At 34.4% G+C, this 13907-nt stretch overlaps 2 protein-coding genes across 3 annotated transcripts; one reads left to right on the top strand and one right to left on the bottom strand.

Annotated features, from left to right (window-relative positions):
* Positions 1-94: 94 nt before the first annotated feature.
* On the bottom strand, positions 95-2450 carry LOC135071654 (transmembrane emp24 domain-containing protein 5). Its single transcript, XM_063965419.1, has 4 exons — positions 2201-2450; positions 1793-2056; positions 1192-1310; positions 95-780 (listed from the first exon to the last, which is right to left on the bottom strand). Exons 1-4 carry the CDS (start codon positions 2411-2413, stop codon positions 672-674), a joined length of 705 nt encoding a protein of 234 aa, XP_063821489.1. The 5' UTR covers positions 2414-2450; the 3' UTR covers positions 95-671.
* Positions 2451-3420: 970 nt separating this feature from the next.
* On the top strand, positions 3421-13550 carry LOC135071651 (tRNA pseudouridine synthase-like 1). 2 transcript variants are annotated; one of them, XM_063965414.1, is made up of 6 exons: positions 3421-3583; positions 3678-3806; positions 6027-6236; positions 6322-6417; positions 6928-7168; positions 9550-13550. In XM_063965414.1, exons 1-6 carry the CDS (start codon positions 3534-3536, stop codon positions 9787-9789), a joined length of 966 nt encoding a protein of 321 aa, XP_063821484.1. In that variant the 5' UTR covers positions 3421-3533; the 3' UTR covers positions 9790-13550. The 2 variants fall into 2 exon arrangements, with proteins under 2 accessions (XP_063821484.1, XP_063821485.1); XM_063965415.1 differs by lacking the exon at positions 3678-3806.
* The last annotated feature ends 357 nt before the right edge of the window (positions 13551-13907 follow it).

Raw genomic sequence — 13907 nt, 5'->3', positions numbered from 1 at the left:
TCTTTATTACAGCCCTCTAATTTGATTAATTTGTTACACTACTGCAAAGACACCAAAATCATAAATATTGTTTATTTAGAAAGAAACAAACTAAGATAGGAAATATATTTTTTATTATTTTATGTACTTAACTTTTTATTTTACAACAAACCTAAAGTACATGAACTATTATTGTAAGCAATAGAATCAGCATTTAAAAGCCAATTTTCTCAACAAATTGGTAACACTTACAAGTACAAAAGTAGTATAAAAAATGTCAAGCTTTGAAATTGATTTATTCATTTTGTTTTTGTAAATAAATTAAAAAATATTTTGACTTGTTACAAATAAATATAAAACAATTTAACTTAGAATAAGTAAAAAATCCATTTAAAAATACTTAAAATTATTCAGATCATAGAAATGTTAATCTCAGATATCATGGATAAGAATGTAAACACAATTCAATTTCTATACAGTATTTAGAGCTATTGGAAATGATTGTGTACCTTACATGCAAAATTAAAACTAATGAATGCACTGTTACTTATTATGACTATAGAAACCAAGCTACTAACACAATGGATACAGAGATCGAAGTCCAGAACGAAGAAATTAAATAACAGGAATGTTCAGTCGAATGTGCGTTGAGATAACAAGTCATAGATCACCCTGTGCGGACCTGAAGTACATCATATCCTTGTCTTGGAGGAGTTGTCTTTGACTTCAAACAGTTTCCGAACAAAGTAGACTTGCAGCGTGGCTGTTGTTGCTATCGCCAGGATTTGGATAAATGACCACCTGTAAGAAATGTCATAATAAATTATTTCTACCAATCATATAGTTATGTTTTTCAATTCTTTTGCTACATGTGTAATGTCTTCCTAAAAATGAAATATAGGTATTTGCAATACTGTAGATGACTAATGGTTATTTTGATGCTAATAATTTTAACAGGTAACATTATGGATTTGTTATGAAAACTGGTAACATTGTGCCGAATAATACAAAACATAGTACTGTGGGGAAAATCCAATCATGAGTTATCATTTTTTGATATCATTAATGAAATCAGAAAATCAATCCATGTTGGTTTTAATACAAATTCAAGGTTGTTTGATAAACATTACAAAGGTATGGAATTCTGCCATAACTAATTTGATATATTGCCTCAAAGCTTAATTAATTTGATAAGTTTGAAATGGAAATTACCTTAAAACATAATTATTGTTGTCCATCAACAAGTTGTAGTCTCGAGACTCTCTCGCTCTGGAATGGTACTGGTACTGCAGTATATCATTAATATTACGTTCCACAAACTGGATAGAGTTCTGAAACAAAACCAAAAGAACTAATTACCTTTCTTACAGACATGTTTCGGGACCTGGCATCTTTAGGATGCCAGTTTGTTCAAGCTTTCCAATACTACATTAATTGTATTGTTTATTCATAAAATCCTATGTATGTGAGCCGTTTTAAGGGTTCTTTACCTATCTGAAATATATTTGCATGTTAAACACCACCACAACTCCTAATTTTTGTAAATAATTTGCTTGTCAGCAAGGGCAGCAGTTACACTTACACATGCAATAACTTAATAAAACTGCTCATCTCAATCTACTTAGCCATGTTTTGCCACAGATAATGCTACTAGTGAAGCATTTTAAAGGTTCTTTACCTATCTGAAATATTAGTATATTTGCATGTTAAACACCACCACAACTCCTAATTTGTGTAAATAATTTGCTTGTCGGTTTGATATATTTTTTTAACATTCACTTGAATCAGAATGAAGAAGAAAGGAAATACTTACAGTAAAGTTCTTTATGTTCATGTCCATCTCCTCCACCTCCTTAGCGTACTTCTCCCACATGTCATACCGGATGACAGACAGGTACAAGTTGACGAGCTTGCCGGCAAACCGAGAGAACTGGTTGTCGATGCACACGGCGTAGTAGCCGCCCGAAGACGACTGGTCGGCGTACTCCGCGCTCTGCCGCCACTCGTACGGGTGCACGATCTGCCCGTTCGGGTGCCGCACCGCGAACCCGCACATTCCATCGCCACCTTTCAACACCTACAAATTAGAAAGTTCACAAACGTCACTTAGTTTTTCAATCACAATAACCACCGTATAACTTGATTATAGAACCACTAACCGACCAGAACCAAACGCTAATGTGGAACATATGCGTTATAAACGGAAAAACACGTTAATTACCTGATAGCTGGCGTAAAACGTAGCGCCCGGCTGAACATACTGAAAGTAGCAGTCTTCCTTCCCGGCGTCTATGTGAACCTTATAATCCATGGTGACCGCTGGTAGATTTTCGTACCATGGTGCCGCTGATGTAGAGAAAACATCGCCGACGAGTGATAAAATTGTAAATATTACTGTTAACACTGTAAACATATGCCACGTCCGTTGTGCCATTTTCGACAATGACAAATGAATGAATGATGAAAGAAAGAAAAAGATGAATGAAACAACTTGTCAATGTCAAACTAAAACCATTCCTTTCCACACAGAATGTAAAAAAATCTAAAAACAGCAGTGTCTAGACTCTAGTCTAGACAAAGTAACATTAGCAGTAGTTTTTATTCCGACATCTCTTCGCTCCTGTGTTTATTTGTATTCACTTCACTCCGCATAGCGATTTGGATTTTTTCACTGATGCAAGTCAGCCACAGATATGGATTAGAGTAGATACAGCAAGTTGATCGTCAAAGCGTGCCATTCCGATATGTCCAAATGGACATACATGGTCGAGTGATGTTCATGTAATCCGATTACAACAATCGGTTACGATGATTTTACGAGGACAGTAGTACGAACACGGTAGAAAGAAGAAATTATTTACGGATTGAGAATTGTAATTAACAGCACAAGTAACAAATAATTAATTAGAATAAAGTAGCAGTAGAAGAAGTATAAAGTAGCATTGTTTTAATACATATCCTGCGATGTACTCTTAAGAGTTAAAACCATGGTCCCTGTATGTGGTGCACTCATACCGATCCCAAGGAACCGTACTTACTCATAACAATAAGACACACACTGATGCATGTATTCATGCATTTGACAAATTTATGTCTTGAAACGCTGGTAGGGTAAAAAAAATAACGAGATTTGATGATTTGTAAGAATTAATTTATTTTAAAAAGGTAAATAAAGATGTTTTTGGTTTTGTATTTAACAAATTATCAGTTTTATCGGAATTAATTAATTTTCGAATCGAGTCGCACGATATCATTCGATGACTTTGCAAATGCAATACGATGATACGATTACTTTTACGTTGCGGCAATCACTAAAATTCGCTAAAATGACACTAATGACGTTTAAAAAGTGGCACGCTCGGCTTCATACAATTTTTGACACATGCTGCATCTATCCATATCTGTGAAGTCAGCTGTTCACTCTATGACAGCTGTCAAATCTGTCTTATTTCAAAGGCTAACCTCAAAACGCACAGTTCATGAGTTCAATTATTTTTATTTTATTTAGTAAATCAATCAATTCAATTTAACCTATGTAGTGGTTGTGGCTAACAATGAAAGCTAGATACTTAGCATTCTTTTCGTACATAGGAACCAGATTTAGGTAAGAAACTAATAAAATTGATAATAAATAATTGTTATAATACCAAGATTACTCACGATTGTAGGGTATTAATTATTATTGCAATAACCCCCAGATCTTCAGAAAAATTATGGATTAAAGGCAAAAGTCAATATCCTGATCCTGATAGTGTGCAAGGAATGATAGAAATGGGGCTATATAAACTGAAGTCTTTGAACTATCCGCAAATTACCCTGTCTAGCCGGTAAGCTTGTCCCCTGTAAGTTCATATTTTATTACTTTGTTAATTCTTTTTATGAGTATTTCTCAAAAAAAATGTACGTAACGAAACGGTAGTAACGAAATAGTAAGGCCATAAGGCTTGTTATACATTGGCGAAATATTGTGAATGCTCTTCATTTATTCAATTCGAAATATTTGTAAGTATGCACCCAAATACGGGGTAATATTAAGGGGTTAGAAATAAAATAAGGGAGTAATCATTCATACTACACTCAACATCAAATAAACCGCACCTTCCGCGACGCCAACTTTAAAGATTTGCTTCTGACACAATCATGGTACCCCAACAATATTGATGTTATTTGAAAGCCCAATAAATATACTTAAAGAAAAATACATTTCATTTCTAAATAAATGATTAACATATACCATAAATGTGACTTGAAAATAGACCTCACTTTGGGCTCATCTCTGGGATCAATTAGACCAATTTTTATGGTTATAAAACCAAATAAAGATCTCACGTGTCCTCTTTAACAGATGGATAGCGATTAATCCCAACTTAACAGTTTTATAGTCATAAAAAATGGCTATAGCGTAACTACCTATTTTTTGAAGAAGTGACTCTGGATCCTTGTAAAGACATATTTTTGGGGTAAAAACCTTTCCTTTAATGAAATGAAGTTTAGAACTAGGCTTTCAATGGTACCAATGTTGGTGGGAAGTGGGGATGCATACGTTTGATAAGTGCTTGTCGCGGGAGGTGCGATTTATTTGATGCCGAGTGTATTTTAATAAAATTATTTTTGTTCCATCATGTTTATCCATTTTGAGTCGTTCTCTGTAAGCTTTTTGCCTTTCGGCATTGGTTTTTGGCGGCATTCCTAAAAAAACAAAAGAAGTAATCACATAATAAAAACGTAATCTAAATGATTTGATAATTTTTTGCTGGTGGCACTTCTGTAAAGCAGATAGTATCCAATCATTTTGTTATTAACGCTCTATATTTTTTGAAATAAATTAAGTAGTGAATATTACTATGCTTAGTCAGGTAATAACAGTATACACTCAGCATTATGTTGTACTTTTTCGTAACGTAACGAAATTCGTAAAAAACGTAACGAAATATTACACAAAATGAGATCAGAAACAAGTATTTTTTTGATAAAATTTGTTACAGCAAATATAAAAGCTTACTAAATGTTCGTACCACACGTATTACAAAAAATGGTTAAATGAAGACTTACCGTTCTATATAAAATCGCTGATTTTACTGCCTGTTACGAAAAAGTAATCCCACAAAACACACACGTTTTCACTAATTTTCGCGATAGATGTTATGGCGGAGACGTCGGGCCAACAGCCATTCAGAGTGCAGCTATTGTTGTCCGTGTAAAATAAATACGGAATTGTTCAGAAACCATGGGAAAGTAGAAATAAATCGTAACTAAAGAGTAAATAACGAAATAGTAAATGAGAGCGACTCATTTTGTTTTTTTGCTTTAAATTGCCAATTCATTATGACACCCCATAGAAAATCAATTTGATACAGAAACTGCGATTACTGTAGAACGATAATACAAAGAAATTTACAATAATTTAGTTACGTATCGCATTTTATGAAACAAAAATACATGAAAAAGCTAGGGTGGCAAACAGGTTTTTGTATGAAAGGTAAAAAAGGACTATTTTTAAAATATCTAAATATTTGGTAATAAGTAAGATTATAGCTATAATTCTTCGTTATCTTAAAGATTAATATTCATCCTTCAAAATTGTGTGTGTGTTTTTTTTGTGTGATGATTTATAAATATAAAACTTTTGAACTGTTTCAAAGCACACTTTTTTTTTTCAAAATGTACATTTTTTTTGAGAAATACTCTTATACATCAATCATCAAATATCGTCTAATTGATATTATGTCTACATCTCATTGTATCTAGAAGATAAATAATTGAGGTATAATAGTTTCCACCTAGAATACAGTGAAATCATGTTCTAGATTTACTTTTCGTGTGATTTTCCTTGAATTACAAGCTGTTGTATGATACTTACTACTAATAGAAGACAATAATATAGTATTATCTGTAAATTCTGTAATATGATAATGATAATTATAAAAATAGAAAGAAAGAAAGTTTATTATTATTATTATTTCAAACTAAGAGGTTTGTTACGTAATTTTACATTGCTTATTTAATACAAAATATAATAAATTGATTTATATTTTATTTTTCCTCAGCACAGATGGTGGAGTGCATGCACTGTGCTCCAGTGCCCACTTTGATTTGGACAGATATGGCACCAAAATTTATGATCCACCTCACATTAGCTATGTCTTAAACAAGTACTTTTACAACACAAATAGTAGCATATTTGTCAAGAAGTGCTTGAGGGTTCCTGATGATTTTAATGCCAGATTTAAAGCATTATCTAGAACATATTTGTATAGGTAAGTTTTAACTTGGTTTAATATATCAAATTGTTTATTTGACAAGGTATGAGTAAGATTTAATAGATTAATTTGTTAATTATAGACTTGCTGTACTGAAAAAAGATAAAGTTCTACCAGAACACTCTTGCATAGCATCACACATACCTATTGAAGAATGGAAGAGGTGCCATTTCACAAGGTAACATAACATTTTTATCTACAATTAGATCTAGCATTTAGAGAATTAGTTATATCCTCTATCTATGATCTAGCAGCTAGATTCTAGTGAACTATACCCTCCAATTAACTCCCATTGCCTTATTAAGAGTTAGTTATACCTCTTGATAAAAATTGTGTATGCTCTATTAAGCCAGAAATATACTGTTAAAATTGGACTGTTAATAAAATTGAAAATCCTACTTAATATTATAAATGCGAAAGTTTGGATGTCTGGATGTTTGTTACTCTTTCACGCAAAAACTGCTGAACGGATTTTGTTGAAACTTCACAGTATTACTGTTTATAACCCAGATTAACATATAGATAGGCTATAATTTATGACGATCTGTGACATACTAAATTTCACGCGGGTGAAACCGCGGGCAAAAGCTAGTAACACATAATTTAAAAACTATTTTGACTGTAATTAATAATTATGACAATAGATGTAAGAAATTATGTAACAAATCATTATTTTTATTTTGTTAAGGCTATCCAACTTCGACATTGAGAAGCTGAAAGAAGGCGCGAAGTATTTAGTGGGGTACCACGACTTCACCACCTTCAAGAAGTTCGACAAGCTAAAGGAGAACAAGTCGAACCGGCGCGAGTTATACTCCGTCGCGGTGCGGCCCGGCGCGCCGCTCGTGACGTCACACTCGCAAGCGGAGGACTCGCTATTTGATCATTGGGAGGTGGAGTTCAGGGGGCGCGCGTTTGTTCACAACCAGGTATGCGTACATTCACTATAGTCTCCACACTGTAGAACATAGTCTCCTCTGCAGAGCAAGCAATTAAGTACTAAGTAGCACCACAGAATACATACTTGTGCTGTAGCAGCCAATTTGTAATTCGTGCTCAAAAGAATGTGCATGTGGATTGAGTGATCCTTGCTTCAATATTAACAAAAATCGAGGAAGTTTTACTTAAAATATGTTAAAACATTGCGATGAAGTTTAAAAATTTGTTAAACCTAAGATAAAAATGTTATGGCCAATAAATAGGAGCACTCATACCGCACGCTTTAAGAAAACGTCAACATGTTTATTTCAGAAAATAAAGCCTTTCCACTTCTTTTTATAGTATTGAAAAAATGTTAAGAATATGTTAAAACTATTAACAAATTCAGAAATTCCTTGCACGTCCCGTTCCAAAGTTATGACGATTATTTAGGATCACTCACACCGCACACGGGCCGTATGAGTGCTCTTCAAAATAATGACTTTTTATTAATAAATACGTTTTATTTCTGTTGGGAAATGTGTGCAAACTGACGAGCGAATTTGTTAAAGAATAAGTGTGACAAAACTTAAAAGCTGAAGGAAGAAATTAACCTTTATTCTTTCCTCCAATATGCCGTGTGAGTGATCCTTACTTTTACCTCTATCTGCTCATATGTAGTTCGTAGGCAGACTGAGATAGTATCTAAAATTGTTAATTGTTTTTAACAATTATTTGGCATATATTTTGCTTTTATTAAGGTCATAATTTAAGAAATATCAGGCTTAGATGATTCCTAAAGGAAAATGGTGATTAGGGTACGTATGATTTTTTATTTTGAGAGACTGTTTCGATTCATCAGAAGTTTACATGTGAGATTTAATAATATTATTTTATCGTATTTTATAGTCCAACCAAAAAACCGTCCAACAGTTTTGTTGAGAAATTTGTAATTTATTTAAATAAAACCGTGAGTATCTTTCTCAATTCATATTACAAGTCAAATTTGAATTCAATCCTATAAACAATTGTAATGTTTCTTTATTTCTATCATTCAAGATGTAGGGGTAAACCACTAAAACTCGCGCTACTGCCGACCGCGGTGACGGACGCCCCCCGCGAGTTTTAGCGGAGGACCCTAAACCTACTACATATTAGATTGCATTGGTTTTGCATTGTCACGTCTGACGAATCGGAACAGTCTCACAAAATAAAAAATCATATGTACCCTAATCAACATTTTCCTTTAGGAATCATCTAAGCCTGATATTTCTTAAATTATGACCTTAATAAAAGCAAAATATATGCCAAATAATTGTTAAAAACAATTAACAATTTTAGATACTATCTCAGTCTGCCTACGAACTACATATGAGCAGATAGAGGTAAAAGTAAGGATCACTCACACGGCATATTGGAGGAAAGAATAAAGGTTAATTTCTTCCTTCAGCTTTTAAGTTTTGTCACACTTATTCTTTAACAAATTCGCTCGTCAGTTTGCACACATTTCCCAACAGAAATAAAACGTATTTATTAATAAAAAGTAATTATTTTGAAGAGCACTCATACGGCCCGTGTGCGGTGTGAGTGATCCTAAATAATCGTCATAACTTTGGAACGGGACGTGCAAGGAATTTCTGAATTTGTTAATAGTTTTAACATATTCTTAACATTTTTTCAATACTATAAAAAGAAGTGGAAAGGCTTTATTATCCCAACTAATATTATAAATGCGAAAGTAACTCTGTCTGTCTGTCTGTCTGTCTGTCTGTCTGTCTGTCTGTCTGTCTGTTACGCTTTCCCGCTTAAACCTCGCAACCGATTTTGATGAAATTTGGCATAGAGATAGTTTGAGTCCCGGGAAAGAACATAGGATAGTTTTTATCCCGGTTTTTGAAACAGGGACGCGCGCGATAAAGTTTTTCTGTGACAGACAAAATTCCACGCGGGCGAAGCCGCGGGCGGAAAGCTAGTCTGAAATAAACATGTTGACGTTTTCTTAAAGCGTGCGGTATGAGTGCTCCTATTTATTGGCCATAACATTTTTATCTTAGGTTTAACAAATTTTTAAACTTCATCGCAATGTTTTAACATATTTTAAGTAAAACTTCCTCGATTTTTGTTAAGATTGAAGCAAGGATCACTCAATCCACATGCACATCTCAAAAGAATGTCAACAGTACCTATTTTATGTGGTAGGAGCAGACATCCCTTGCCACCTGCAAGGTCAGTATAGTTACACATATGCAATAACTGAATAAAACTGCTCATCTCAATCTACTTAGCCATGTTTTGCCACAGATAATTCTACTACCAGTGAAGCAGTTGATTGAATTGACTCAGATTCAAGAATTATACCATATTATTTACATTTTGTTACCCCTTATTTCAGATCCGACGGATGATGGGAACACTCATCAGTTGTGCAATCGGTAAATTACCTCCTGAAGAGATAAAGGTAATGTTACAAGTGCCTTCCAAGCATTCCTGGCACACATTCATTCCCAGCTGTCCCCCAGATGGACTGTACTTGTGCAAAGTGGAATACAATCCACAGGATCTTGTATACCACGACAACGCGGCACTAACTGCCGAAAAACAAGAAGACAGCGACTTAAGTGATAGTGAATAAACATGAGTTTCCTCAGTGAATTGACAAAACAGAAAAATAAACTAAAAGAAACTAAAACAGTGGTGACTAAAGTGGACGGACAGAGGTTCGTGGAAAGTGGCGGAAATGTAGAAAAACTCGAATCCACTTACGGTTTTGTCGTCGATACAAAACCGGACAATGTTCCTGTTATGATTGTTGATCACCTGTACATAGGTTCACAAGATTGTACAGCAAGTAATGTGTTAGAAACATATAACATTAAATGTGTGCTAAGTCTAGGAATAGATGCGGATGTTGATGTACAACATAAGTATGTAGTTTGTCTGGATTTGCCTGAAACAGATATAAAACCTGTACTCTGTGACAGTTTGCCATTCATCCACAGAGCTGTGGAGTCGGGCGTCAATGTGTTGGTCCACTGCAACGCGGGAGTGTCTCGCACTTCTACGATCGCTATAGCATATTTGATGCATTACAAAGGTATGCAATATGAAGATGCTTACAATTTAGTTAAAGGGAAAAGGCCTGCTGTGCAACCTAATGCAGGTTTCAAACGGCAGTTGATGCTCATGAGTCCTGGCCATATAATATGAGAATATGTAAATAAAAATAAAACCATTGAATACAAACAGAACTAGTTATTTATTGTAATAAATAAGTAAATGTTTAAGTACAAGAGCCAAACATTTTGTATAGGCAATAAAAGCAGGATTGTGTCGCTTTACACCCAATTACAATGGAAGCACTAATTCGTTAATTAGGTACAATATGTATTATTATGTAGCACCAAGTTCATAAGTTTCAGAAGCTAAAGCTATACTTAAACTTAATTAACATTGTATAAAATTTTATAAATATCTACTACATTAGAAAGTTCCATAACCCTTGATTCTGAACAGATATAGTAAAGTAATTTATGTAAATTGAAATAATACAACTTATTTTTACTTAATATTGAATTCTCCTTTACCATTGCCATATTCAGTGCCAGTTTAAAAAAAGTCATTCTAGATTTACAGTCTACAGTTTTAAAATGGGAAAAACTTTCATAAAATCTTGTAACATTTAATTCCCTTAATTAGATATAAGTAGTATAATATAACCAAATATACAAATAGTATTCAATTGACGACATTTTAATTCATAAATAATGATTGAATAATATAGCAAAAAAATAATTCGTAAGTATCAAACATACGCAAAAGATCTTGAGACAACTTTACAATAATAATGTCTTGGATTTAAATTAATAATAATGTATTTAATTCAATAAGCAGTTTCGATTGCTTAAGTTTGTGGTATATCTTATTTATTTTACATAACTAACTATTTAGCTTAGGGACTGAGCAATATTAAGCACCTTATAGCATAAGTGTTATAAGTACGAGTCGCGCTACAAATTCGCACCATTGCAGATAAATATGTAGGTACAACCAGCTTAAAAAAGGGATTGGAAAATAATGTTGATCTCCTGTCACAATCTCCATCATTTTAATCAGCTTTGCTTACACATTTTGTCACAATAGTGTGATTTTTGCAGCGCACACAATCTAAGAATTACAATGTATTAATAATTCAATGAACACTTCATATTTGGTGATGATGACAGTCAGGCTTGAACACTGGTATGTAGGTATGCAAAACAAATCAGGCAGGTACACTGTTACTATTATCAGACTCATCAAGAAAATCATCGAATATACATAACCCAATACACTATGCAAAGAAAACCATAACCGGTTGGTTTACGTCCACAAAATGAATCCTTATTGTGTTGGAAATAGAGCCACTAATTAAATTATGAAGAATACACATTTATAAATGGATACCTTAAATTCATTGAAAAAAAAGCTAGTGCGGGATACATCTTCGTCTACGAAAAGCATATACTAAGCGAGTGTATTACAAATATTGTGCTTATTGCATTATGAAAATGGCAAGTGTATCTGATTTACGGCAGCATTCATAGACATCGCCTAAACAAAACTTAGCACTAAAATTAATCGAACATAATGCTCGGCAAGCTAACCCTAATGTCATTCTTGTTTGTTACAACCATTAAATGTATTTTGAGACCATAATAATTTCATTATTATCGAGCCAACTGTCTCACAGGACGGGAATGTCAATTTTGAATCACAAACGTGGTCTCACGTGCACACGCGTCACTAGTCTACGATATGACCAGCGATCAGTCTTCGACAACATCTCTTTTAATCTCAAATGGATAAAATACGAGTATGTCAATTGTAAACATTGTAATGAAAAATAAGGAATAAGTAGTTCAATAAACAGACACAGACTATGAATACCTGATTTAAATCGAACACACTAACTAGTCTCTTCGAAATTCAGCAACAAGAACATTCAAGTATCAAGAAATTATCCTTATTTCAAAAATCATTAACCAAGATTACAAAACTTAACAATAAAAATCATAAATTTTACTTCTTAAAACGATAAAATTGTATTAACATCATTGTACTTTAAGTAACCCTCATTAACGAACACTAATTTATAAGGCACATTTAACTAAATTACTGTTACATCGGCTACAAAAAAGTACGTCGAAAACGTTAAAATAGAATCGATTTATTGTTTCCACTAAACATGGGGCATCGTAATGGTTGGATAAAATCAAAAATGAATATGAAGGGAAATGCTCTCAAAGGATTCATGAATAAGACGCATGTTAGGGAATGTGATTGAGTATATTTCAAAAGAACAGGGCGATCAGTACTATCGAACTTTAACCTATCAATAAAAAAAGCACACGGAAAAGTCCTTGTGATTTACCGTATATGTAAAAGAGCTTTTTATACCCAAATTATTGAGAGTTCACAATCGCAAGAGTTACTGGTAATGTAAATCATATACAATGACATTATTTAAGTAGTTACAATTAACCGACTTTTTACGACTTGAACAAATTAAGTACTTTGCGAGATTATAGTTAATTTTTGAAGTCGGTTAGGCGTGGCGGCTACAAGCCCGCAGTTCCCAGAACTTACGAGAGAGTTATGACGATTCAGGGTTCGGAATGTGTCGCAAAGACAGCAAATATGCTGTCTGTAGGATACAGTTACTTTGTTTGTGTACAGAAGCGAGACTTTAACAGCTTTTAAACGCCAATTTCTGATGCTAACTAAAGCGCTAAAGTATTTTCAGTTTTCAGTGACCGTGAGTCCGCGCGCGGGCTGTCTGTTGGCTATAACCTACGAGTTCACGACGATATCAATTTTGATACACTGAAGCATAATGCAGTTTGCGGGCAGAATGTAGAACTTACTAGAAGCTCTTGAGCGTAAGGCCACGGGCAGGCAGTCTATTGACCATAGCCTACGAGTAGGGAAGAGAGAAGAGAGTTGTGACATTGTAGATTTTTGGTAACGTATTTGTTAGCGTAGACTTTAAACTAAAATGCGCACTGTTGCGAGCTCGACAAAAAATCGATATGACACAACTCTCCTCGGTCTCCCCTACACGGTGCCAAATATACTATACTAAAGTATGTATTTGCAGTGTGTGTCACTAGAAGCTCTTGAGCGTGCGGCCACGGGCAGACAGAGTATTGGCCATTGCCAACGTCCTTAGCCTACGAGTAGGTACAATCAGCGTCAAAAAGTTCGTGACACCCAAAGTGGCCAAAAAATTAACTAAACACACAACCTTATTCCAATTGTGACTCAATACTCAATACTCAAATCTTTATTGCATTTCACAGTGTACATTAGGTCTTAAATATATAATTGGATCACCATGAACCCAAATACGTATGAATAATGTGACAAATACGTGTTGCGAACTTTTTGGCTATTTTGGGTGTCACGAACTATTGACGCTGTACACGATGCCAGCTCTGATATAAAGTATGTGTAGAACTTACTCGAAGCTCTTGAGCGTGAGGCCCCGCGCGAGCAGACCGGAACGTCCTTAGCCTACGAGTACACGATGCCAGCTCTGATATACTAAAGTATTTGCAGTGTGTGTGTCACTTACTAGAAACTCTTGAGCGTAAGGCCACGGGTGGGCAGACTATTGGCTTTGGCGGGCGCGTCGCGCGCCTGCGAGTGCGCGACGATATCAAGTTTGATGTAGCATAATGCAGTTTGCGGACAGAATGTGGAACTTACTAG

This window comes from Ostrinia nubilalis, chromosome 5 (assembly GCF_963855985.1).
Source record: "Ostrinia nubilalis chromosome 5, ilOstNubi1.1, whole genome shotgun sequence".
NCBI classification, from domain to species: Eukaryota; Metazoa; Arthropoda; class Insecta; order Lepidoptera; family Crambidae; genus Ostrinia; species Ostrinia nubilalis.
This window is presented reverse-complemented; position numbering and strand designations above follow the sequence as displayed.